This window comes from Aquila chrysaetos, chromosome 3 (genome assembly GCF_900496995.4).
Source record: "Aquila chrysaetos chrysaetos chromosome 3, bAquChr1.4, whole genome shotgun sequence".
In the NCBI taxonomy this organism is placed as follows: Eukaryota; Metazoa; Chordata; class Aves; order Accipitriformes; family Accipitridae; genus Aquila; species Aquila chrysaetos.
Window position 1 is genome coordinate 77,951,184 of NC_044006.1, and position 26,560 is coordinate 77,977,743.

Genomic DNA, 26,560 nt, shown 5'->3' on the forward strand with positions numbered 1-26,560 from the left:
GCCGCAGGCATTGTTTCAGCTGAAACGGATCCTCAGCTGCTCCAGGTGGGCACAGACAGAACTCGCAGCATTCGCTCAAAAAGGTTTGCTCTGTTGTCCTTGCTCAAAACATGCCATTTTTAGCTTTGCCTCCAATCCAACCATTGCCCAGAGGTGTTCTACACGCCAGGTGTCTGCCTCCTTCCACCCCAGAGCCGGACGCACGTCGGGGATGCCGCACGCGCAAAGTTTAGGAAGCACCCGAATCCTTCGCGAAGGAAGTCTAAAAATGTAAAAATAGCGTTCAGAACCAACAAGAAAGGGGCGGGGAGAGAAACCCCACGGCTACCACCAGGAACTGAATGCCTTGCTTAGAAGAAGCAATAAAGCCAGCGGCCCTGGCGTGATGTCGCGGGGGGGGTTAGTGAAAATCCCCAGCGGAGAGGAGAACCAGAGTTCACCGGCCATTAGGCTGCTCTCCCCCCCTTTTGCCTGGTTCCTTCCTCCTGTCAGAAAATGGGGTCAGGGCAGGGGCCGACCCGGGGGCTGCTGGAGGGAGGATGGAAGGGGCGAAATAAAGCCGGCACTCCGTAACTCCTCCGCACACCGGGAGAAAAAAAAAAAAAAATAAATAAAATAACATAGTAAATAAGGTGCGGAAAAATGGCCCCCCGGGGAGGCCGGGACACGTCCGCACTCGCCGCCCGGCCTCCCTCCGCGGGGCGGGCGGTACCGCGCAGCCCCGCCGGGCCGGGGGCCCGGGCCCCGCCGCCCCCAGGGTAGGGTTAAGGCCCCCGCCACCCCCGGCCCGGGCCGCCGGCAGCGCCCGCCCCCCCCCCACCCCCGCGCCGCCCGGCCTCCGCCCGCCGGCGTCCGGCCGCGGCGCTCACGCAAGGCCGGGGATGCGCGGCCTACCCCAGCCGGCCGCCGCGCCGCGCCGGGCCCCGGAGAAGGGAGGGAAGGGGCAGCGGCGGCGGCGCCCCGGCCCCCCCCACCGCCACCACCATCACCACCACCACCACCGCCCTTCCCCCGGTCCCGGCGGCTCCCCGCAGGGGAGGGCGGCCCGGCGCGCCTCGGCCGGGCCCGGCAAGGCCTTAGGCCGCGGCGGCGGCGGCGGCAGCGGCGGCGGGGGGGGGGGGGGGGGGTAACGGCGGGGGCGGCCGCCGGCGCGGCCCGCGCTTACTCCGGGGTGGGGTGCTCCGGGTCGTAGAAGTCCCCCATGGTCGGGCGGCCGCCGTCGGGGGCAGGCGCGGCCCCTGGGGCGGGCAGGGCCGCGCCGCGGGGCGGGCGGGCGAGGGGGGGGGGGGGGGGAAGGCCCCTCTCCGCCCTCCGAGCCCGGCGGGGGCTCGGCTCCGCCGCCGCCGCCTCACATCCTCCGGCGGGCCCCGCGCTGCAGCGGCCGCCGGCGGGGCCCCGCCATCCGCGCCGTGCCCTGCCCCTGCCCTGCCCGCCGCCCGCCGCCGAGTCCGCCCCGGCCGCCCGGCTCCTCCTCCCCGCCGCGCCGCCGCGCCGCTGCCGCTGCCGCTCCCCCCCGGGCGGGCAACGGCACCGCCGCCGGGGGACGAGGCCGGGAATCTCACCGGCGTCGGCAAGGGGATCGCCGCGGTGCCGCGGCGGGGTCGGCCCCCGCACCGACGGCAGCTCCTCGGGGCGGCGGCGGCACCGGCACCGGCACCGGCACCGGCGGCGGGATCGGCACCGGCGGCGGGATCGGCACCGGCGTCCGCCGCGGGACCGCCGGCATCGGCCGCGGGATCGGCCGCGGGGGTCATCGGGGTCGCCCCCGGCCTCACCGGGACCGCGCCGGGATCGGCCGCAGGATCGCCACCGGGATCTCCCCCGGATCACCGGGATCTGCCACGGGATCACTGGGACTACACCGGGATCAGCTGCGGGATCACCAGGATCTCCTTGCCATCACAGGACCACACCGGGATCAGCTGCGGGATCACCAGGATCTCCTTGCCATCACCAGGACCAAGCCAGGATCAGCCACAGGATCACCACCAGGACCTCCCCAGGATCACCAGGATCAGCCACAGGATCACCAGGATCTCCCCGGCATCACCAGGACCACACTGGGATCAGCCATGGGATCACCAAGATCCCCTTGGCATCACTGGGACCACACCAAGATCAGCTACAGGATCACCGGGATCTCCTTGCCATCACCGGGACCACACCGGGATCTCCCCAGGATCACCGGGATCTCCCCGGGATCACCAGGATCAGCCACGGGATCACTGGGATCAGCCACGGGATCACCGGGACCACACCAGGATCAGCTGCGGGATCACCAGGATGTCCTTGCCATCACCAGGACCATGCCGGGATCAGCCGCAGGATCGCCACTGGGATCTCCCCGGGATCACCGGGATCAGCCACGGCATCACCGGGATCTGCCACGGGATCACCGGGACCACACCGGGATCAGCTGCAGGATTACCAAGATCTCCTTGCCATCACTGGGACCATGCCAGGATCAGCCATGGGATCACCAAGATCTCCTTGCCATCACCGGGACCACACTGGGATCAGCCACAGGACAACTGGAATCTCCCCAGCATCAGTGGGACCACACCAGGATCTTCCCGGGATCATTGGGACAACACCGGGATCAGCCACAGGGTCACCAGGATCTCCCTGGGATCAGCGGGACCACACCGGGATCAACCGTGGGATCACCAGGATCTCCCTAGGATCACTGGGACCACAACAGGATCTCACTGGGATCACCAGCACCCCAGATCACCCACAACACACCAGGCTCAACCCTATGACACCAGCACCCCAGGAATCTGGGATCACCAGTACCCCTGGGATCTCCCATACCCTGGGGCACCAGCACCCCAGGATCACTTGCAGCCCTGGACATTAGCACCCCCGGGGTCACTGGCACTCCTGGGATCACCCCTGGGATCACTGGCACTGCCAGATCACCCCCAGGATCACCAACACTCCTGGGACCACCCCCAGGATCGCCAGCACCCCCGGGATCACACACACCCCTGGATGCTGGCACCCCAGGACACCAACACCTCTGGGATTCCCAGCACCCCGGGATCACTCCCAGGTCACTGGCACCCTGGGACAACCCCAGGATCTCGCCCAGGATCACAGCCGGGACAGCCCTGGGATCACAGCCCAGACACTGGCACCCCCCGGGCCCCCGCCAGCCACCCAGACCCGCTCCCCCGTGCCCACCCCGATCCCCTGCTCTGAGGAGACACCCAGGTCTCCGCACCCCAGGGCAGTGCCCGTCCCCAGGCCCTGCCAGCACCCAGGACACGTTTCAGAGAGAAATGCCACAAAATCACTAAAAACCGCTCTTGTCCTTTCACAGGTTATTTTATTTCACCGGCTTCCCAAACTCGGGGGAGAGTTCCTCCAGTGAGGCAGTGCCGGAGCACCCCAGGATACCTGCCTGCTTTCGGGGTGCAGTAGGACCTTCCTGCTCACGCAGGAGCCTCAAAACTACATTTGCAGCATCCAAATTTCAGACTTCTTGCTTTTTTTCCAGATTTGGGACCACAGCGTGGGAAGCAGCAGCAGCAGCACAGGGACCCACGGGGACGGGGTGGGTGGCACCGAGCAGCACCCACACGGAAGCACAAGGGGGAAGCAAAGGAGGGGCGGGTGGGTGGAGGAGAAGGTCGACGGAAGGCTTAGCTCAGTTCACGTGGATGCATTTTCCTGGGAAATTCAGCCTGGATTGAATTTCCAGCAGCTTTATAAGCCTTTAGAAATCGATAATTACAAAGAAAAGGAGATTTCTAGGCTGTTATCCACAGCACTTCTGGGGACCAGGTGCCATTACAGTAACAGAAGTGAGCTGCAACATATTAAACCAAACTGAACAGCTTAGACTAATTAATTTTCCCAGCGTTCCATGTAAACGGGGGGCAGCGTGTGGAAAACCTCCCACCCTGGATGCTTGAATTCAGGGATGCTCCCGCCATAGCTGGTGCTGGTTTTGGCAGCAGGGGCTGTTTGTCCTTGTCACATCACTCGGTGGGGCCCAGCCACCATCACCCCGTAAAGCTCCAGCCAAGTACCAGCGGGTTTTCCAGTAACCCCAGTGATTTGCCAGTGGGTTTTCCAGTAATCCCAGTGATTTGCCAGGCTTTGGCCAGGGTGTTCCTAATGGCCGCGGAGCATGGGCACCACATTTTGGGGCTTTCAGTATTATTCTTCCAGCTCTCCAAATAATTTCAGAGCTCTCAGGGCTCCACAACCTCCCGGAGGGATAAAGGAGCAAGCGGCACCCACCAGCTGGAGCAACAGAGGGTAAACACCGAGGGCCACCCGAAACGCATAGTAGATGCAAAAATCGTGGCTGACACTTTTATTCCTTGCAGAGACAAGAAGCGGAAACTCCAAGGAGGAGCTGGACCCCAGAGGTCCTTTAAGCCAAGCCTGCAGCTTGACCAGCACGTATGTATGTACATATATATGGGCCCACGTCCATATGCGGCTCCTCGGAGCCACGGCTGTGGTACAGGTGGAGAGGAGTGACGGGGGAGCCAACACTGACGGCAGGTTAGGCTTGAGGAAACGCCTGCCATCACCAGAGCTGTCCGAGAGGGCTCATGCTGCTGTCACTGCCCAGGCGGGTATTAAATTAATTTTTGTTATTTCATTACCTTCCTCAGGCAGATCCATACACCCAGACATCACAGCTAGCCCGCATGCACGACTTGCCCTGCACCCTGGGTGAGCTGGGTGTTGGAGGGAGCCCTGTGAGATCTTGCATCTCTCATCATTTTGGGTGAATCGCAGGAACAGCCCATCTCTGCCTCGGCAAGACTGATGCAGTCGTGAAGCATTTGCAGCAGTAGGAGGAGATGGGACTCTCTTGGCTGGATATTTGGTATACAAACATCCCTGGCACGTGCCGAGCTGGAGTCAGCCTCCCACCTCCACTGGTGCTAGAGGAGGAGGACTTCCAGCAGGCCTTCAGCACGCTCTGCTCAGCAGGCAAAGATAAGAGCAGCCTGGCAAAGTAGCACGGTATCCTCTGGAGCTTTCCAGTTGCTGGGCACCGTGATCTCACCCTGGATCTGAATCACCTTCCCGGAAAGAAGCAGGCAAACACTGCCCTATTCCTGCTGCGTTGGGGTGGCGAGGCTACCATAAATCAATGCTGCCGCACTAACGCCAGGCAGCTGGTGGAAACGCTTCTCTGTCGTGTGTGCCTCTCCAGCCTCTTCCTCTGTCCAGGAGGACAAACACCCTGGGGTCCCTTCGATCCAAGGGAGGACTCGCTCTCACCCAGACTTGGCTTCTCAGGATCCACCTTGAGAGCATCAAACTAGCAAAGATGTGACTTGAGACTCTGTCAAGAACAACCCCAGGAGGCCCTTGCCTCTGGCACCGGGAAGAAGGGAGGCAGAAGCAGCCCAGGTTGTCCGCAACACACCTCTCTGTCGTGACGCTGCATTTTCCAGAGACACTCAGAAAAACAAGCGTTGCTATTTGAAGTCCCTGGCTTGCTTCCTGTCTAAACAGCGGGTTTGGTTACCAATAACTGTCAGTCTAGCTGCACAAAAGTTGGGTGGGTTGGGGTTTTTTTTCCCCTACTGTTTATTGTTGACAAATCTATTGTGGACATGAACACAAGGCACTTTCTGAGGTGACATTGCTTACTGAATGCTGGGTTCCAGGCTGAGCCTAAATCTGCTACATGACATGCAGAAACGACAGGGGTTTATTCTTCCCAGCTGCTGTGATGAGCCCAGGTTTCTTGCGCATTTGCTCGAGGGATGACATGGTTCTGGTGTACGCGTGCTGGCAACAGAAAACAAAAAAGGATCATTAACGTGAGGTCAGTTTTCAGAGCAGAATTCTCACCTGTAAAAGCTTTTTTCGTGAAAAAAAAACCAAACACTTTCCCAACCTTCCCAAGTGGTGCTGGAAAAAAGCTGCCCAAATAAGCCCCATCACACCAGCATTGCTCTACCAGTGGCAGATCCCACCAGGCTCAAAGGAGGGCATAAGAAGCCCTGGGAAATTCTCCTCCTGGGCACTGAAAAGCTGGTTTTGAGATGTTTTCCTTAAAAATGCTTACTGATGTAGTTGTGCAGCCCTGTTACTCATAAGCACCCAATCTTTTTGAAAGTCCTGCTAAGCTCAGGGCCTCAGTGGTATCTTATGGTGACCCCTTGCCAGGAAGGAACCAGAAAGTGAGAAGGGCTGAGATTCTTTTTTAGCAGGAGACCAGCACAGGATGGGGCCTTTACATCAGCCAGAGACAAAGAACATTTCAAAGACCTTAGTTGTGCTACAGAACCAAACCAGCAGCTTTCAAAAGGCTACAGCCAAAATGGCATCCATTCCGGAAGAGCCCTACACCCCACCTGGCAGGGAGGCGCAGAATCGCTCTCCCAACGCGCATCGGCAGGGCTATGTGGAAATCTCAGGGCCCAGCTGAGATTACCTTTTGATCAGTCTTCATTTTCGCCTTGTAGAATGAGACCGAAGCTGGGCAGGCTGGCAGCGTTGTCTCCTGCATCCGCTCAAACCTGTCCTGCTCGTCTTCCTCCTGCCAGCAGAAAGACAGACCCCGCTCCATGTGAAAAACACACATCTGGAGACATATAGGTCAACAGATCCTGTTTGCCACCTTGCACGCTGATTCGACAATCTCTGAAGCCTCAGAAGTGGGAGGTCCCCCATTCCCACGCTTTAGGTGAGCAGATTTGGGCAGGACTTTGGGCAAAATCCACCTGCAAGTGTAAAGCCCCAAAAGGAGTTCCCTCAGCCATCTTCTCACAGCCGTGGTCTGCCTATAACTACACACAGGACAATCTTCCTTCCACTGCAAGATAATCTCACAGCGTGAAGGAAGTCTGAGCTTCAGTGTGGTCCCCCCTGAGCCCAGCTTGCTGATGTCCACACCCACGCTTCTCCAAGGAACCATCTGGAAGGCGTGAGTGCACTGAAGAGGAATATGGATTGAATGAAGCACAATTTTTTAAGATACCAGCTTGTCTATGATGTTTTCAGATTTGAGGATAGCTCTAGCAGATTCTTAGGTCACCTCTGTGGTGGTTCATGAGTAGCTTGGAGAAGGTGACAGTGAAATTCTGGTGTGATAAAAGGCAGGTGGGCCAAACTGAATCAAGCCAAGAGCAAAAGATGCACACCGTGGAGAAATGGGTTAGAACAGTAAATGAAGAGCCAGTCTGGAAAAGGGAAAATGGTTCTAAGGAGGAGACAAACCCCCAGAGAAAAAGCAGGTGGTTGCTTCCCAGACAGGTACGGGCCTCAGCAAGGCCAGTGACACAGACTGGGAAGCTGCAGTGAACTGCCCAGTAAAAGGAACAAGAGGAGAAACCAGCACTGAGCAACATCACCAGGGACACTGTTTATCCTCCGCCTGGAGATTTCTGCCTGTAACATCAACAACTTGACACAGCTGCAAAGCATTGCTAAAAGGCATGCTTCATTCATCTTTGGGGCTATAATTGATGTGATGACAAGAAATCCCGGGCTGGAAACCATTAAGGGAGTTTCTATGAATACATTGAGTAACTTGGGTTAGTAAAAGTGACTAGTGATGGATTTCCTCTTTTCCCCAAAGAGTGACATCCTGGGCCCATGCAGTCAGTCAGGGTTTTCCTGTTGACCTCATTAGGCTTTGGGGTCAACCCCAAACGGGGGTTGGGTTGGGTTGGGTTTTCTTGCTCTTTCCTATACAGGTCTGCATCTGTATCTGAAATCTTCCACAGTCTGGTAGATCACAACACTCTCTTTAAAAGTAAACTCGCTACATTTTTTTTTCCTCACATCATGTTTGTTACTCATACCCTCAAGGGAACTAATTCAGTAGGATGGGAAGAACCTGTCTCTGATCAGCTTTAAAGCTCTTCACATGCCTTTCTAGAAGGGAGTAAAGAAAATGCTTCACTGAGATTTGCAGTCAAAATAATCAGACACCTGGAGACAAAAGAGTTCCTTTTCTGTTTTTATTCTAAAAAGCCAAAGCCATCCTGTCCCCCACTACACGTTGGCTAGAAATGGGGCTGTGCATTTAGGAAAGGGGTCACACAGCTCACGCCCTGCTTACACTCTTTCCCAAAGACCTGTGGGTGCCCCCTGCTCCTGGTGGGGACGGGCTCCTGGGAGAGATGGACCTAGGACTTGTCCCTACCAGCTGTTCTCTGTGATCTGCTGAGGTTAAGCAGCAATAATGGAGATGTGTTATACCTACAAACAAAGGGCTGGTTCCCCCTCACAGCCAGGGTGGGATCTCCCTCCCTGCTGTGCATCACTTCGTCATGTCAGACGGAGTGGAAGCACTGCCGCCACGTTCCTATCAAACAGTCTGAAGGTTTTGAGTCTGATATTTAACAATGAAGGACAAAACCTGGAATGACTTCAGAGGAGAATAATGCAAAGAAGCAGTCTGGTAAATGAGAAGCTTAAGAGAACTGTGCTTTGTCAGGAATGACAAAAGACCCCGGGTACCCCAAAGTGGTGGTTTCTAAACAGAGGGCTGGCTAAGTACCAGTTGCCACAAGACGAAACACAATAGCTTAGCTGTAAACATTACAGATCATACAGACTGGAAGGAAGCCTCACAACTACCCCTCGCACCTCTGGGCGGTTTGCCTGATTACTGATAGTCAGCAGATGACTGGGTACTTCAATCACTCTGTCCTATTTTAGCCTCTTAATGGTAAAGCTAATGTGAAAGCAAGATGTATCTCCAGATAGTTGCTCTCTGCATCATAGCAGATGGCATTTCAGTGCCAGCCACTCTGCTTAGAGAAAGGGGCAGAGTTGCCATGACCTCCTCCTCCCACAGGCTTAGTTGTGCCCTTATTACCATGCCACGTGTGGCTATCAAGGAGAATGAGCAGAGCTGCCAGGACAACTCACCAGGCACATGACTCTGTTTATGGGAATCATTCCAGGTCTGATGTTGCCACCGGGCTTCAGAGCTTCCCGCACATCCTTGGGGATAAGGAAAGACTCGCTGTACCAGATCTCAAACTCTGCAAAGCAAAGCAGGGGGCATTAAACCGGGCTGTAATGACCAAAGAGACAAGGGTGGATTGCTTCTGGCTCCCTGCCTGTGGATCAGACGGGACCTCGGTGCTCCTAAACTCTCAGATGGGACCTCAGAACTCCAAGCTCTTGAATTCCAAACCGTTAGAAAAGTTGGTTAAAAAGGACAGGGCGCTGTCAGCTGGCATCGGCTGCGCTGAGGCAGGCTGCCGCCTGTCCTTGCTGCCTGCGAGGTGGCTGGGACGCGGTGGCTGGCCCTGGGGACAGTCCCCGGGACCTGGGCAGCCCGGGAGGCGGCTGGCCGCGAGATGGCACTGCTCCTGCATCCCGGAGACAGGGAGCCATCCAGCCTGGAGCTAGCCATTTTGAGAGGTCAGCACACTTGGGGTTCAGATTTCAATCCCAAATGCTACAGAAGCACAGCCGCTTTCCACCCCCTAACAGCCAGTGATAACACACAGCAGGTGCTGCGATGCAGCAGGAATTCTGTCCTTATTAATACTGGCCATTTCCCGGACACCCGCTGCAAGCAGCAGCAGACATCTGTGCTCTGCTCCATTCCTCTGGCACGTGTCCCCACGGAGCGGGAGAGCCCACAGCCCCTGAAGAAGGCTGTGTTGCCCAGGAGGGACACCAGGAATGGAGCTGCTTTCTGTCGTGGGAGTCATGAAGGACAAACAAGGTTAAACGCAGAGCCCTGATCTTGCTAGGCACTGTGGACATGATGCAACACCGCTGACTTTTTACCCCGGTTTTAGCGCTCAGATGATCTCTTCACTCTGGGATGGCACAGATGTTGAATAAGTCCATGCCTGTATGTTTAAACAAACAGCAAACATCTGGAGCACCCAAAAAATGCCAAACCCGGATCCAACGCAAACCAGTGGCAAAGTTTCTGCCCAGTTACGATTTGGCCCTGTCTATCTCCTGGAACAAGCCGTGCATTTTTTTCAGCATGGGATGCACTGATAGATACAAGTTGTGCTCTGGCAAGTGTGTAGAAAATAAAGTGTTGCCATGTGCACAGCATCCAAATGTTTGGGACTCTGGCATTCGTACACCTACTGTCTTCCATCACATGGGAGAAATCCGGGGGTACAGCAGGACTGCACTCCTGTTACCACAGACTCAAACTGAGCAGCCTGCAGCGGAGCACACCATGAATTTGCATGGATCATCCTGAGCAGAGATGTGACTCATCACCATGAGGGAGGTGCTCGTGAAGAACTAGAATGACCAAGCTCTGCTTCCTGCCAAGGCGCTGGTGCTGCAACGCTGGAACCTGAATCTCACAGGGCTACAGAGGAGACATCTGTAGTCCAGAGCCAAAGCCCTGGCCCAGTGCAATTCCTTAGCCACCATCCCTATTAAATGAAATCAAGGGTGAGAACCAGGGCCATCAGTGGGAGCATTATTGTCAACCTCATTGTGAAAAGCTCTTACCCACAGCATTGCATCTAGTGGCGTGACCAAGGAGCAGTATGTCATTATCTGTGAGAGAGAATCTGCAGCAATTCAGTGTAATGTCAAAAAAACCCACCCAAACATCAATAAAAAACAAGTCTGGAAGGCAACAAGAAAAATGACAACAGAGGATGACATGGGCTTGGCTTATATGCAACATGTCTGTGAAGTGCTTCAGTACTGAGCTGCTATCAAGCAGCCCAGCTAAACTGGAGGCTGCTCAGAAACTGCCCTGGCAAGCCAGCACCTGAGATGAGTTTGTTCCGGCACTGGTCCACCAGATGCTGGCAGTACTGGATTTCTGCCTTCAGGTCCTGCAGTTCAGCATAACCAGACCTGTACTCTTCCTTCAGGTCTTTCAGCTTCATGATGAGTAAAAACTCCTGCTCATCAATTATGATCTGTCCTTTCTCATCAACATACTCTCCTGGAGGGTAAGAAAAGGAAACGAAGGTTTCTCATGAGGGTGGAGAGGGACAAAGAACAGTCATTATACTTTGAACCACACGGTAGTTACCCAGTTATACTGAGGTTAACCACACAATTGACATTTCCTTAGACATGCTTTCTACAAATACAGTGTTGGAGTGGCGTGTGGCAGAAATCACTGATGAACTCCTGAACCCACTCAGACATCAGTCCTCCCCAAACTGGGACATGTGCAGATGAAGGGGAGGGACCAGGCTCCGCAGAAAGACACCCACATGACAGCCTGCTGGAGGGTATCACCTAGGGCTTTTATGGCTCCTGCTGAAAAACTCCCTGGGCAGCCAGGGTAAGGGTTTTTGAGACAAAGGGCTCGTCACCCATTTGGGCACAGTTAAGCCAGTGCTACTTCCCTATGACAAACATCTCTTGTTCTTGGTTTCCTTCAAATCAGTTTATTCCTGTGGTTTCCAGCATCCACAATAAACCACCAGCTGGTAGATGTCATCATAAAAAGCAAAGGCCCAAAAGAAGCAATGAGTCCATTAAAAGACAGACCCTTACTTCGATATGGATTCAAGCCGATTTGTTCATTGTTTAGCCAAAAGAGCTTTGCATCTTGCAGGATCAGACCCTATGGGAAAAGGGCACTTGAAAGTCTCTCTATAGGAAGAGAAACAGAAACTAGTAGAGCAGCATTCACTCTGGGTCTGACTCTCTGGTCCTCATTCTCTAGTCAGGGCCTGCTTGCTGGTGACCATTCTCTTTCTCTCTCATTCCCTCTTATTTCCCGCTAATTGCCTGGCAGTAGTTAAGGCTGTAGTTTCACAGAACTGAGTTGTTTTGCTGTCCTCCTTGCATGCAAGGAACACCACTGCTACTTCCTCACCATCACCCGCAGAGGACTCTAGACCACTCTGCTGTTAAAGCCGTTTGTTTCAGATTTCTCTCCTCGCCCAGAGGCATTTCTTCTCCACTCCTCTGCAGAATGTAACAGCACTGACTCTTGGGAGCCCTGCTGCAGGGACCATGAAACCTGACACACTTCTTAGTCTCATCCAGGTGTATTCCACCTAACAAATATCTGCCGCAGCAAAGCAGGAAGGCACTTACCCCATTTTTTCCTCTAGCACCTTGCAGTTTGGGATTTTGACTTTCATAAACCAGACCCTAATCTAGATGAAATCAAGCTGTAGGAGATGCAGTACGTCTCCACCACAGTAAGGGCAAGCCTGCTACCCATGATTTCTACACTGTACTGACCTGCATTTGTCAGCAGTACACTGCCTAATCCATCAAAGCGTGGGGTGAGGAATCAACCTGACTGCAGATCACCTCACTAGCGTAAAGCCTGAGTAGCACGACTCGATGAGGCTGAAGTGAGGAGGACTCAGGTGGAGGAATCAGGTGGCAAACCACAAGGCCAGCTGCAGAGCTAGGCCATAAAGCCCAGCCTGCCCCGCTGCCCTGGCCAGCAGCAGTGGTGGTCTAGTGGTCTCACCACCAGAACCGCTTTGAAACCAGCAGCTTCCCTCTTCTGTCAGATTCTGGCTGGCCTGTCTCCACACAGTGGCTTACCCTGCTGCCACCGCTCCTGCTTCTGAGCCTCCAGAGCCTTTTTGATGCCCTCCATCTCACGCTTGATGAAGTTGATCCTCTGCGCTACTGTACTGCTTCTCTTCTTCCTGGCAAGGAGGATGCTTTTGTTCTCTTTAAAGATCCGGCTGATCTCACTTCCACACTCCTCCTTAAACTGCTCAAATGCCACGGGCTTGGATGGAGGGGAGCTGCAACAGAATTCAAAGAAAACACACGCAGACATGGGGCGGTCAGTTTGTTCTGCCCTGCAGCACGACACAGTTCATGGGAGTTGCCATAGCTGAGGTTTGTGGATGGTATTTCAATGGGCCCTTTGAGGATCTCGCTGTGCTAGCTGCACCCTGGTACCGTCTCTGTGCCAACCTTCATACCCGCTTACCCCCACTACCACTCCCAGAAGAAAGAGTTATTTACACAGAAACTACATTCCTCAGGGATGCCTCAGCATTGAGTCTTCCCTGGAAAGTGGACCTTTAATGGTCTGAATTTTCAGAAAAATAATGAATACTGTTCATCCCTATTGTTCAACAGAAACGCCTTTGCTCTTTCCTCGCTGGATTCTCAGCACAGACCAGTCAACTCTGCCAACCAAATCCCATAGCTGCGTGCGTTGGCCAGCTCTACAATGCTGCCGCCTATGGCTTTTAAGTCTTGCCTGTTTAGAAAGACTGAATTCAAAGTGGTATGCATCAATCCTGACTTTCCTATGAAATGGCTTTGATGCAAACGTGCCCCCAGGAACACCAGTTCTTGCTTCAACACAAATCACACTGGGCAAAAGGAGAGTCCCTCAGGAGAACGTCACACTCTCATGGATGCTGCTCTGTGCTGTGTGAGGTTGTTCGTGGTGAGCAGGCTAGATCTGGTAGCAGAAGGTAGCTAGAAGTCTCCACATTCCTCAGACCAGACTGGTTAAAGCAAAACTCTAACTACTGCCTTCCTCTGATTGACCTCTTAAGGGCATTTTTCAAACTCCTCAAAGGCTACGTGAGACTGCTTTCTGTGCCAAACTGCTGGCAAAGCGCTGTAAACAACAGCCACTGGGCAGACTGCCACAGCTACAGTTTTGACAGCCAGCGACCGAGCTACTTTAAGAACTCTGGGTTGTGCCTTATGCAGCTGCAGCAGCAGCCTTCCCTGCCAGCCACAGGACTTTCAGAAGAATACTAAAGCGCATGCAGAGGGCATGGAGGAACACGATAACATGTTAAGGTGCTTCAGGAGTAAATTCTCCTGGGACAGCTTCACTGCGATGCTCTCCCTGGGTGGCAGGAACAAGCAAGGACTGGTCATCTACAGCACAGGCAATGGAGGTGCTCGCAATACTTCAGAGCTGCATCGCTAGTAGCTTGAGAGCACTCAGCAAGAAAAGATGGCTGGTGATGGGAAAAGTGGTGTCCAGACTGGTTTGTGTGGGGTCCTGGCTGAGCTCCTGTGAGTTGAACAGCCACATGTTGTTGAGCACATCCTCCTGGAAAGACTCCTTCATCTCGGTACCCTTAGCATTTTTCACCCCATCAAGTCCATCCAGAATGAAATGCAATTCAGTGCTGCCCTTGCATGCTAAATTCTTTGTCGTGGTACAAGCAGACAACTTGCACATTGCTGCATTTTTGGCCATTCTCCACTATTCTGTCTTGATATGGCACCTCCTGCCGTGATCTTGTGCAGCTGTTGACCCATTTTCATGACTGTGTGGGGTTTTGTGGCTGGACATGAAGTCTCTGTGCACTTTTACTACTAACCAAAGGGTGAAGAGTGCTGTGATTTTCAGAGACTTCACACTTAATAGAGCAACTGATCAGGACAGAGCTCAAAGCAGATGGAGGAGATGACCGCCACCAACATACTTTGGTACACAGGGTGTCCATACAACCACTGCTGTCCTACAATGTATTTTTGCATCCAAGCAACGAAGATCTCTGAATCTCTCCTCTTTACTTTGAAGCAGGTAGTTGTACTAGGGCAACACAATGCAATCGCTCGACTGTAAACCACCCTCTGGCAAAGGGGATATACTCCCTTACAGGGAAAGCTTACCTGGGCCGCTGGGAATCCTCCACGGGAGCTGGCTTTGACAGCTCTGCATCAATATTTGCGGTATCCTGGCTCCTTACTCCCTCTTTCACATCCAGATCCTTGGTGGAAATTATTACCCGACTTTTTGATGGTAAAAAACCATCCAGATCTCTCCCAGAAAGAGAGCTCCCGATTCTGTCCTTCCTGACAAGGGGAAAAAGATGAACCAGATTAATTAATTTCTTCATAATAGGAAACTGGAAAATACTGCAAATACTGTAGAACACAGCCCAGGCTGGACTAGCTCTCTTGAGAAGGATCACAAGGACAACAGTCCCACCCTGTCTGGATTGAGGCACACCTGCAGACAGGATAACCCTCTTTACCTTCAGAAGAACCTACAAACTGAATCCCCCAGGATTTGATCTAACCCCACATCTAAATGAAGCCCATCTCTCTGTTCTTCTCCCTCAGCTAACCTCCACAAACAACACCCAGCCTTGTCTGCAGGGGACAGTGTGACTTCAAAGAGATACAGAAAAGTGCTTGCCAAATCTCCTTCCATCTACCTAAAAAACAGGACTGCACAGAGGAGTCCACTGTGTCATGTGGATACTAAAGCCTTGGTGGTTCCTCTCCTCTCTAACACGAGGACTTTGGGAAAATGTCAGGGAGGAACCAAGCAGATGCTCTCAGCCACAGAAGTAGTTCTAGAAACTGCCAATGCAGGGACCTCACTTCTATAAATTGGAGGATCTTGCTCTGCTCAGTACTGATTGCTAGTTCCCCCTTCCCTCTCAAAATCTCTTCTCCTTATCTGCTCCTTTGTCCACTGTCCCTTCCTCCCTTTCCACTTAGCAGATCTCCTTCTACCTAACACTTCAAAGAAAAACTGAAGGTTTAACATGTCTTCTGACACCACCACAGGACTCTCACCCCGCCTGCGTGTTCAACTCTCCACCTCTCTTGTCACAGGCTAACCCTGTCTGTGCTGGCTGCAAGCTCTTCAGCTCAAAGCCTGTCCACCCTCTGTGTCCACAGCTCACACCCTGCGCAGCGCTCTGTGGTCTTGGTTCATCCGTAACAGACACACAAACTGTTCGCAGTAAATCTTCCCCATAATAGAGGTCTACCCTACCACAGGCTGTGCCTGCCGGCCACAGACGTTCCCCTAACACCCTCCTGATGGTGTGGCTGGTGGCCATAAGGACACCACAAACCCTTCCAGCACTATGCTGGAATGTCATCCTTGAAGAAACACAGAACTTCCACACACCCGTTAAGCCAGCTTCATCTCTGCCTTCCTCCGTGGGCTGCTCATCACACCTTGACCAGAACCGGTCACTGTGGTGACACATTATCAGAGAAAGGGGAGAGCTGCCTGGCTACTAAACTCACTTGGGCTGCTCATTGCTTTTCCTGGATTTCTTCTTCCCACCACGTCTGGATGAAAAAGGAGTAGGTCTAGTCCCAGAAGGCTGTCCATCCTCTTCCAGCACCAAATGGCCATCCACATCAACCACACCTGCCTGGAAACAGGAAGAAATAAAACATGGACCAGGAAGCATTAGATCTGTAGCTGTCTAGACCACAAAAGCTATACAGCCCTTGCCCAGCAGCTATTCCGTCCTGTGGTATGCTCTAATCTGGAAATCTGTAGGTACTACCAAGTATTTTGGGGAAACACATCTGTAAGAATGAAGTGAAAACTAAAATAGGGCCAAAATTATCCTCAAATTCATATGTCAAATGTTTCAGCCACTTAGGGGGAGAATAACTTGGGTCTAGTCTCACAGAAATAAAAGCACCCTCAAAAGTCTTCATTTAGTGAAGATACATATTATAACTACATTTCTTATACTATTTCTCATATTGCCTCAACCATAAAACAGAGGCGCCATTAAGCACTAAAATCTACCTAAATCAGGTTTCAGTTTTGATTTCCACTTCTTAAAGTAAAGACTTGAATAGGCCTGTTAGAGACTATGTGCTTCTGTTATACAAATACTTTGCATTTTCCCTTCTGCCTTTCTTCCAAAAAAATTCAAAGCATCTTCAGTTAAGCCACAGGACAAGTATATGACTCTGCATAACAGATAATGATTATTTTATCCACTTTACCGGGTAAAACCAAGGCAAGGAAATAACCACTTCAGAGAGAAAATATTTCACAGATGGAAATAAGTAATGAAAAATAGATTATAAACTATAAGATAGAGTCCACATCTGGAGTTATGGTTCACATATGATACATTTACTTTGCTCTAGAAATTATAAGGCTTAAAAGAGGTATCTCAGCAGAGGCAGGCAATCTGACCCTGCCTTCTGCAACTGATTGACAGACAGGTCACCTTCTAGTTTATATTTTCTTCATTCCCATTTAATAAATTATTCTGTTCAGATAATGGGTCTAATGCTCTGCTGATATGAATGCCACTTTGTTAACCGGTGCACCTCTGCTCTGTGCATGTTTTATGACCCACTCATCCCATTAACATTTCTGAGCTTCAGATTTCAGTGGGGAAAAGTTGAGAACTTGAGGCGATTCAAGGTTCAGCAGCAGAGAAGCCAATTCTAAGATAGATTCTGGGCCAGGCTGAAGCACCAGGCATTACCTTCTGAACAGCAGCAACAGCAGCAAAGTCATTTTTGTCTATCAGAGCATACTTGCTTCGTAATCTGGCCTCCACTTCACGCTCCTGTTGACTAGGGTAGAAAACAGCCCCTTACCATTGTGTTCAAGGAGGACTATTTGTATGTCAAAACCTGTAATATCTGCCAATATCAGATTTCCAAAGAAACCCATCTTTTACCCATGATCTTATTCCCAAACACCCCACCTTGCTGCTCCTTTTCTTCCCCATAACCATTGCAACCTTTTTCCATTCTCCTCTTCCTTTCTTTTTCTATGATGTCCCCTTAGGCGTCTTAGACATGGAAGCTTTTTGATGGCTATTTTTACATAACCTTTTAATGGTCCAGATCAAATAATATTACCTTTGTCCAGTTCCATCACCTTACTTTAACCTAGTGATTTTCAAACTGAGTGATTTTTTCACTGAAAGGGAAGGAGTAAAGCATTGTCAGTAGGCTTAAATACACTATATGAGAATGAAAATTGTTAGAGAACCTGCAAGTTAAAAAAGAGTAAAGCCCACTGTTTCAGAACAATAAAAGGAGTCCCAAGTTAAAAAAAAAATCAGGCAAAATTTTACCATGAAACCCATTTTGGTCTTGGGTCCCAGCAATGCCTGACTGCCCAGTCTGATGATGTACCACAGACACTTGTCTTCACACAAGTTTCTCAAGGGCAGGCAGATTTTCTACAGCAATATCCCAATGTCACTCTTGTGAGTAGCAACCTCTACTGCCTAGCCAGACCATTGCTGCAAAGGTTGGTGGGGCAGGGAGTGGGTCGGTTGCCCTAATACTCTTATTCTTCTTTGTTTTCTATTTCATGACATGGAAGCTGCTTGTCCGCATTTTTAGGATTTTTTTCCAGCCTGTCATTTACCTTCCCTCCTTCAGCCTAAAAAACAACTTTCATCATCCATTGCTGACATTTTCGAATAGCCACTTTCACGCTGTCTCCCATCCCACACCACACATCAGAGAGCACCTCCTTGGAAATAGCCACAGAGCCCTCTTATCATGTTCCTCCAAGTTGCTTTATGACCTTCCTTTGCCATGATCTCTAAAAAGAAAAAGTAAATCTGATGACTTTTAGATGCTGGTGTGGTTACACCAGTTCATATCATCTCATCCTACAGAGTTTCATTTTTCTTTTGATCTGTTTGCAGACTGCCTCGCACTATGGAGGTACACTCCATGACTAGGGATCCTGCACAGTTTATGCTTGGTGATGGTATGTTTGCCAAGCAGACTTTAACCAGTGAAGTTTACCATCAAGGGCCTTTGCATGTGACTTACGAGCACTGGAAGGTTAGAGGCAATAGTCTTCTTGTGCAAAAGCCAGCAGAATTTGTCCAAAATTGTGTTTTCAGTTACAAGTTATTCCCTGTACTTCATAATGATTCTTCACCGATGTCTCAGTGTGTGATATCACAGACAAAAGCTTGGTCAAATTTCTAAACCTTACTGTGAAATGCATTGACCTTGGATATCTTACCTTACAATCAGTTTGAACTGCTTAAATACCTCCCGGACTTGCCTGATGTTCACTATCTGAGGAAAAGATGTATGCAGTGAAGATACAGATAAGCATTTCTATGCTGTGGTCAGCTGTACCAATTGAAATATTTCAGATTGTGAGAGCTCTGCTTTCCACTTGCTAGGTATCCACACTCAAGGAGAGTTACCTTTATCCTGCACTTGAGAGTCAGCCTGGAGGTGGATACATTGCTCGCTCTGAGGCAATTTTTAAAGCAAAAGGAAAGACTGTGGTAAATTCCATGGAGCGCACAGCCATCAAATTAATGAATTATTTACAATAATTTTGCAAACGACATAGATGGAAACTACTGACTTTGTGGATTATGATGCTACTTCTCTTTTCACTGCTGCCCAAGACTGCCCGAGTACTTGGAACTGCCAGAGCACTATCTTTAGCCCTCTTACCCATGATAACAAATCAGTGCAGTCGAGCCATACTACTGTCGCTGTTTAGGAGATGATGAGCAGAGGCACGGACAGATAAGTAATGGGCAGTCTGCAGCTGAGCAGGAATCTGCACTCAGCTCTCCCGTAGTCCAGAAGACTGGACCAAGCGATGAAATGCACTATCTCTGTTCTCAACCCTCTCTCTAAAAGATTCTTCAGTGCCATCCTTCCCTGTGTGAAACTCCTTAGTCCTTCTCTACCTTCCCTGCTCCACACCCACCCACATCACATTTTGCAGGCCAGGTAAAACACACCTTCACGTAAGCCTTTATTCTGCTCCACTCCTGCCTGCTGGAGGGAGAGAACAGGGACTCTGAGAGAAGATAATGATTACATTAAATGAGAGGGAGTGTCTCAAGTGTTTTGTTTAAACTAAAGGGTTATCTAACTGTTTGGAAAACAGTCTTCCAGCAACTTCTGCACTGTTGTCACACTGGCTTCCGTTCAGAACCAAACAAAACGTTATAGTAACTCTGACTGTGAATTTATGACTTCCATTTCCTTATATTTTGTTTGTTTTCCAGTTTGTCCACACAAGAATATTTCTGTACGCAGGACTTTTGCTGTTTTGTTTTGCAATCATTTTGCAGTCAACAGGTAGTTTCAAGTTGAGAGACCCTGCCCTAATAAACCTGTCTGTAAGAGACTGGACATATTTTGGCAACACACCTTGCAAAGATTTAGTCTGATTTTGGCAGGGCAAAATTTTGACATTAATTCTTTAAAGAAGTTCCAAATAAACCAATTCAAAGGGTTTCGGGACTGAGGAGAAGTCTCAAGCTTCCAAAAAAGCAAAAATGGAATAAAAACAAGGAGACAGTCCTTAACATGCAAAAAAAATTAAATTACAATTCTGTAGCGCTTTGGGGGTTAAAGACAGCCTCTTCAGAAGACATTTTCATTACTTCCGTCTTGGAGTAAAATGGGATGGAATCAGTATTTAAGTCCTTCTCCACTAGAAAGCTACTTACATCAATTTCATCAATGGCTCCTTTTAGGTATTTATGGACTTGAGACTTAATCCCTGCTATCTGGATGTCAGTCAGAGGGTCATAAGTCACGAAAGAACGATTTACCTAAGAAAAAAGGTGAACAACTGAGTATCCATGAATTACAAAAAGCTGAGCAAGTACTAGTGTGGCGAACACTTGACATTGCTCTACTGTGCCCAAGGAAGCCTTATGTTTAACTTCTGACTGCGACTTCTCATCATCTGAGTTGACAGGACATGGGACTTGGGAGCAGACTGAAAGCAATGCATTCCTCTTCACATTTCAATCAAACAAGAGGAGGCCTTCAAGATTCTGAAAAAAGCATCTACAGTGGTTGGGGACTGAAGCTACAACACAGTCTCACTGCATGGGATCTTCAGAACTTTGCCTAAACCCCAAAGACAGTGCTGAAAGCAGAAGGAAGAATACGATCACACTGGACACTGAGTTAACTGATCCCACTGCAAAACAAAGATCATGACAAAGCCTTAACTAGGTCCCGTGTAAGACGTTGCAGCCTATTCCTTACCAAGCTGTCATGCATGGCCAGTTCCTGCTTCAGAAGAATAATCTCCTTCTCCAAAGCCTTCACTGTCCCCTAGCCAGAAAACAAAAGGGTGAGCAAATGACTAAATGCTATTGGAGAAAAAAATGCTGAAAAGCAGCATTAAACTGGCTGCCAGAGAACATCACAGCTGTGTACCAGCTCCCCCAGGGTTTGCTGTCAGGTTTGCATCAGTGAAGTAGTGGGTCTGGAAATCACTTTGTCTTTGATTAACTTCCAACAGGACAGCTTCTGTTGTGTCCTGGGTGTACTGCCTGCAGAGTCAGCCTAAGCCATAAAAGAAGGGCCACCTGTTTTTTAATTTGATGCTTTCCTGATCTGATACTGTAGGGGTCATCAGGTTCCGGACTATGAGATATTATCTTGAAAGCAAAAAAGTATGCAGGTTTCCACTCTGACCCTTATTGAGTTCTGACATTAACTTTAATAGAGGAGGGAGTCTCCTGTGGTGTATTTGATTGAATTTCTCCATAACGTGGAATATCTTCAAGCATTCACTATTTAGAATATCTTTCCAGAAAGGTGTGGGTACACAAATCTCCTTGGGATTGAGTGAGAATTGGCTACTGAGCTGCTTTTCAAGCGACTTCTTGAGCATCAAAGCACAGTAGCTTCCTTAAACGTTACTTTTTCGGCTACGCTTTTCTACTCCACACATCTCAACAAAAATGGAAGGGACTGAAGAGGAAAAGACAGTCTGTTGTACAGCTTCTTCTGGAAGCTGTTGGAGGAAACTCCCCAGAGAAACATCTCTGCTTGCCAATGAGATCGGACCATGAAATACAGCAGGGCTCTCACACACACCACATGTGTTACAGATCAGATAACTCTAAACTTGTTCTCTGAGCTATCAGTAATTCATAGAGCATTTACTGCTGCCAGCTCTGTTTCAGCTGTGAAAGTGCACTCGGGACATCTAAAATACTATGATCGCTTCCTTTAAATTATTTCCTTGTTTAAACAAGTTTTGTAATTGTGGCAAAAATGTTATGTTACCAGCAGCAACAGGGATAATGCTGTCTAAAGCTGCAGGTAGGACTGGAGATGATTTCCCCACATACCAGGGGAGCAGTCCACAACATAATATCTCTGTTAAGAGGTGAATCTTATCAGAAAAATTAAGGGCTCATATGCATGCAGTTGAAAGAATTACCACGTGTCAGGGAAGATGTGACCATGTGCATGACTGTACCCTCTAGCATATTCAAGGAAACTGTAATTAAATACCAATGAAAAAAAGTTTCTTACTAATCCATTTTATCATATACCTAAATTTAGCAAGTGTCAGCTTGGCTGATGAGTGGTAATTCATTAAGCTACCGAATTTCCCTCTGTTTTTTAAGGTCATTACCCTAAATATTAATGAACCTGAGAAAATATGCCTTCTTCCATTCCCCTTCTCTACATACCTCTCGGTCATATGTCTCATTAAGGACTGGCTCTGTTGTGATCCATTTCATTCTGGTAGCAAAACGAAGAGAAGACAACTGAAAAACATGAGCTTAAGTAACTGAAAGAGATATTGGCAAGGATATAATTTTCAGAATCTGTTACTACTTAATCATATGGGATCCCAGAACACAGAAATACAACAGCTATTTAACTGCAGGGAGCAGTATAGAATATCTCATCCCAAGAGCGTATCCTCTAGTGCTCACTGGCTTCTATGTAATTAGCCAGCTTCAGAGGATGTCTTTGTCTTCTCTGTTCTGCAGGCGGACAGCTCTTTGTACCAGAGCTGCGACCTCAAAAATACCCACTCCCATTTCTAATCAAAATAACACTTAGACCCTAAAAACTCCAAATCACACATCAATGGCCTTCAACCTTAATTCCTGCAACTGCGGTATCTTGAGAGTAAGCCCCTGCAGCCTGAAAATCCTTTTCTTGATGCAAGGTATAGCAGCTGTCTTCTCAGTAATATTACAAGTTTCTAGATGCTATCAGAACACAAGGAGGAGATGATAAAAACAACACTGCCTTGAAGACAACTGCCTTACAGGTGTCTGTGTTTACATTTTTTTGCTACCTAAAACTTTCTTGGCAAAGAGGAGAGTGATTCTGTTCTCTGTGTTACAGATGTAGTTAAGTTGATCCAGTTCACACAGTGAGACTTTCAACAATTTCATTATTTCACAGGTTAAGAAACCTTACTGTTAGGAGGTTACTCCTGATTCCTGAACCAGCAGAAAGCCAGCTCGGCTCTGATGTGAACTGGTGCGATTCCATTGACCTCATTTTGCCTTCTTCTTTGAATGTACCATTCAAACACATTCATAGAGTTGAACCAACAGTAATAATTAACACTATCCAGTGTGCTCAGATTTTAGCTGCTTGTGCCTGCTCTATTTCAGGCTCTCATTTTCCCCCGGGCCAGTTACCACTCGTCTGTTTGCATCACAAAGCAGATTGGCAGAGCAATCTGTTTTCTGAGCCTTTGAGATAAGATGAGCTATCCAATGTTTCTGATGAATTAGGCAGGATGTTTCTCTGGGACTTCTGCCATGGCCCTCCAGAGACTATTCTTGAAACCGAGCTATGGCCAATCGCAACAGTAGCAGGAACAAGACTTTAATTCTGCAGAAATCAGTTCAACTTACAGTCTCTTCCACATGCACAGCTTCCCCACAGATATTTGCCACTAGGACAGTATTACAGTTTCCCCCTGGGAAAATTTTAAAAGAAAAAAAAAGCAAAGAATATAATTTGGGGGTTTTTATTGTTTCCTTTTCTGGAATGTATTATATTATGTGCTGACTAAAATAGAGAAAAAGAAGCAACAAAGAACACAGCCAGTTTCTAACTGTCCTTCTAAAGTTCCCATGGGTACAGAAACACAGTGGCACAGAATGACTTAAGAATAAAGGTAAAATGTGTTTCTCATGTGGCAATGATGCAGTAAGATGGATGGGAATACAAACTGTGAAAGCCTGAAATCAGGAAAACTGGAGCAGAGGATTTTAAAAGCCCTTGGCCTAAATCTAATAGTGGGGAACCTGGCAGGACATAGTCACTGCCTTTCCTAAAAGCAACGCAAGACTTGTGCTTGGAATGCCTCAAACATCACTCTTATTTCTGATGACTTCGGTTACTCCACACAAATGTCTACAGCCTGTTTTCAGCTGCTTTCTCCTCCCATGTCTCCAGCCTGTATTCCAAGAGCATAAGCCTTTCCTGTGGATTCACAATGCACCACGGCTTTGTGTTTATCATCTGTAGTCTGATCCTAAAGCAGGAGCATCTAAAAAGGCTTGTAACATGCTGGGTTGGGGTTTTTTTTGGTGGTAGTTTTTTAAAGTATTCTAACAAAGGTTTCGTTAATTTCTACTGGCTTGATCAGTGTGGGCTTTGTACTGTCTCCTGCGCCTGCTGTTTTATTTGATGAGGAAAAACAGACATCCTGAGAACGATGATGAGTTCCATGTGTTTGTATGTTATGGCCTTAGGACTTAATATGCTCACTGAAACAACATTGTTTTCTAGGAACTATTTGGGGCTGTTGTAATGCACAGCTCTTACCTAGTGAGTCCTTGAGAACGTGAGTGAGCTTGCTCTGACGGAAGGGGATGTGGTCCCTCTTAGGATCGGCCAAGGCAATGATGATTTGCTCAAGGAATGACAGAGACTTGTTGATGTACGTGGCTTCTTTCAGAACCTGTCCTTCAGACTGTAATGAAGATCAAAAGGCAAAGCTTCCACAACACATGTTTCTGGCCAAACCGCAGAAGAGAGCATATTCCTTACTGAGGGTACATCTCCACTTGACTGTGAGGGTAAGGATCTAATTCAGACCCAATAAATTTGTGATCTAGAGCTTTCTTCAGTCAGAAAACAAGTTTTTAGAGACGTCAGGTTTTCATTACAAGTCTACAAGGACCACTGGCTTTCCTTCCCAAAGGGTAAATTATATATTTGTCACCGGGCTGATGCGATTTCTATTCTGATCAATACAGAATGTCACATGGGACCTGAGGAGCTTTCAGCTGTTGAGCCCTAATGCTCTAAGAAAGTTTCAAGGGTTTGCCTGCTGTGACCAGGAGTGGGGGATTTGCACTGTCACTCAGAGAATGAAGAGGAAAATCAGAGGTCCTTTGTCTTAATAGTTGATGGCTCTAGCCCTTTCTTTCATGGAGAAATTAACTCAAATTAACTAACTGAATGTGGGTTAGGTTGGAAGGCACATCCAGGGTGGGAGTCATATACATGTGGACTTAGAAACGATACACAGCAGCTGCAAACAACTGAGCACCCTCTGATGTGTTAATGTGACTTACAATTTGTCACAGTCCCTCCTACTTATCACAGGTTGAATTCTGTTGTGGGGAAAACCCAGAATTTCACCTCCACCATGTTGATTACTAGACTCTTCACTGAAATATTTCCTCCATTACTTACTCCGGTCTTGCTCAGTCTCTCTGAGCCTGCCAGATCTATTAAGTTGATTTTAGAGTTAATGCATTTGACATCTGAGAAAACTCTGAAACGAGACTGAGGGAGAAAAGAATATAAACTGTACTTAACGGTAGACAAAACTGAAATACAGTAAAAAACAGACATGTAAAGATCATCAGCCATCTGAGTCCCTAGAAAAACTGCTGGAGCTCTTACCTCAATATAAATAGTAAAGATGCAATGGGATCTGGATGAATTTTTATTCAGTGTGTGCTCTGCTATCATTCTGTTGGTCTCACCCTGCAAATGAAGTCAAAATTCAGGACAGTGTTTTTAAACTTTTGCATTTGTAGAATAAAGGGAAATCAGAAATCCACACAGTTAGTTGTGGGTGCTGGTCTCTTCTGTCAGGTGGCTGGAGATGGGATGACAGGAAATGGCCTCAAGTTGAGGCAAGGGAGATTTAGGTTAGATGTTAGGAAAAATTTTTTTACTGAGAGGGTTGTCAGACATTGGAATAGGCTGCCCAGGGAAGTGGTTGAGTCACCATCCCTGGAGGTATTCAAAAAGCGAGTAGACAGGGTACTTCAGGACATGGTTTAGTGGGCATGGTTGATGGTTGGACTCAATGATCTTGAAGGTCTTTTCCAACTTAAATGATTCTATGATTCTGTAATTCTATGATTCTAAATAAACAGTGGTTCAATCCTCACTCTGCAGAGCCCGTAACACCAACCACTTGGTTAGAGCAGTCAGAGAAGGAGCTCACCGTATTTGCCTTGCTTTCTTACTCAAAGACCCCTCAAAGCATTTCATGGTGCAGTTGGTAAAGGTCACTGTTTACTGTAATAATGCCTTTTACCAGAGACCACATTATCTGCATTTCCACTTTCAAGGCTCAGGTCACAGAACTGTGGCTTTTTGAGGAACAGTCAGGCAAGCCTTGTTCAGAGGCAATACCTCCCCAGCTGTTTCAGTTTCTTGATGACTAGAAAACCAAAGAGCTCCCCAAGCTTTAAATGTCATAGAAAACTCACACAGAAATGATAGCCACAAATTTGTAATGCCTACTTACAGGAAAAGAAAGCAACATCGAAAATGATGTTGCAACTGCTTGTTAGGAGCACCAGTCTATCATAGAGCTGTGCTGCCAGGCTGGCAAGGCAGAAAAGGAAATGGAAGGCTCTACAGCATAAAGTGCACTTGTCAACAGGTTTCACAGCTGACTGGTCTGCCTGGGTCTCAAAGGACAATGACCTTTGAGAGCTGGAAGGTCAGTGACTGGCTCCACACTAGGGAGTATAAATCTTAGAGCAAGGATGAAGGTGAAGATCTCTAGGTAAATACTATCAGCCCCACTCCACAGATGAAGAGTCACAGCATAGTGGGCAGCCTCCTCAAATCCTGGAGCTTTCTCTGTGAACCTAGAACCACAGGCAGAACTCATCTAAGGACCTGAATGGATCCCCAGGCATCCCTTGTACTTCTT

The 26,560-nt window shown here is 48.9% G+C and overlaps 3 protein-coding genes and 1 long non-coding RNA gene across 10 annotated transcripts in view; 2 read left to right on the forward strand and 2 right to left on the reverse strand.

Moving 5' to 3' along the window:
• The window catches only part of SETD2 (SET domain containing 2, histone lysine methyltransferase), a 69,354-nt gene extending 67,669 nt beyond the window's left edge, over positions 1 to 1,685 (reverse strand). Inside the window, exon 1 of the mRNA XM_030007619.2 lies at positions 1,166 to 1,685. Within this exon, the coding sequence (XP_029863479.1) occupies positions 1,166 to 1,203 (38 nt within the window). The 5' untranslated portion in view covers positions 1,204 to 1,685. The remainder of the gene's footprint in view (positions 1 to 1,165) is intronic.
• Positions 1,202 to 3,069, forward strand: LOC121233187 (translation initiation factor IF-2-like). The gene is made up of 3 exons (XM_041122455.1): positions 1,202 to 1,243; positions 1,549 to 2,566; positions 2,671 to 3,069. The coding sequence occupies exons 1-3, from the start codon at positions 1,202 to 1,204 to the stop codon at positions 2,679 to 2,681; spliced, it is 1,071 nt and encodes a 356-aa protein (XP_040978389.1). The 3' UTR covers positions 2,682 to 3,069.
• An 851-nt stretch (positions 3,070 to 3,920) lies between these two features.
• Positions 3,921 to 4,720, forward strand: LOC121233160. Its single transcript, XR_005931988.1, has 3 exons — positions 3,921 to 4,051; positions 4,085 to 4,416; positions 4,635 to 4,720. It is a non-coding gene; the product is annotated as an uncharacterized LOC121233160 (long non-coding RNA).
• Positions 4,721 to 4,839: 119 nt separating this feature from the next.
• KIF9 (kinesin family member 9) overlaps positions 4,840 to 26,560 on the reverse strand; it is a 28,143-nt gene continuing 6,422 nt past the window's right edge. For 4 of the 7 annotated variants that reach the window (XM_030007620.2, XM_030007622.2, XM_030007621.2 and 1 more), the window contains 16 exons: positions 25,288 to 25,371; positions 25,075 to 25,167; positions 24,199 to 24,346; positions 23,280 to 23,344; positions 22,089 to 22,166; positions 20,644 to 20,712; positions 20,094 to 20,198; positions 18,632 to 18,687; positions 17,118 to 17,208; positions 15,901 to 16,031; positions 14,524 to 14,706; positions 12,463 to 12,671; positions 10,706 to 10,885; positions 8,866 to 8,981; positions 6,419 to 6,523; positions 4,840 to 5,769 (listed from right to left, as the gene is read on the reverse strand). In XM_030007620.2, coding sequence (XP_029863480.1) covers positions 5,662 to 5,769; positions 6,419 to 6,523; positions 8,866 to 8,981; positions 10,706 to 10,885; positions 12,463 to 12,671; positions 14,524 to 14,706; positions 15,901 to 16,031; positions 17,118 to 17,208; positions 18,632 to 18,687; positions 20,094 to 20,198; positions 20,644 to 20,712; positions 22,089 to 22,166; positions 23,280 to 23,344; positions 24,199 to 24,346; positions 25,075 to 25,167; positions 25,288 to 25,371 — 1,821 coding nt within the window. In that variant the 3' untranslated portion in view covers positions 4,840 to 5,661. Of the gene's footprint in view, positions 5,770 to 6,418; positions 6,524 to 8,865; positions 8,982 to 10,705; positions 10,886 to 12,462; positions 12,672 to 14,523; positions 14,707 to 15,900; positions 16,032 to 17,117; positions 17,209 to 18,631; positions 18,688 to 20,087; positions 20,199 to 20,643; positions 20,713 to 22,088; positions 22,167 to 23,279; positions 23,345 to 24,198; positions 24,347 to 25,074; positions 25,168 to 25,287; positions 25,372 to 26,560 lie in introns of those variants that run through there. The other 3 variants (XR_003922527.2, XR_005931986.1, XR_005931987.1) reach the window with 3 other exon arrangements.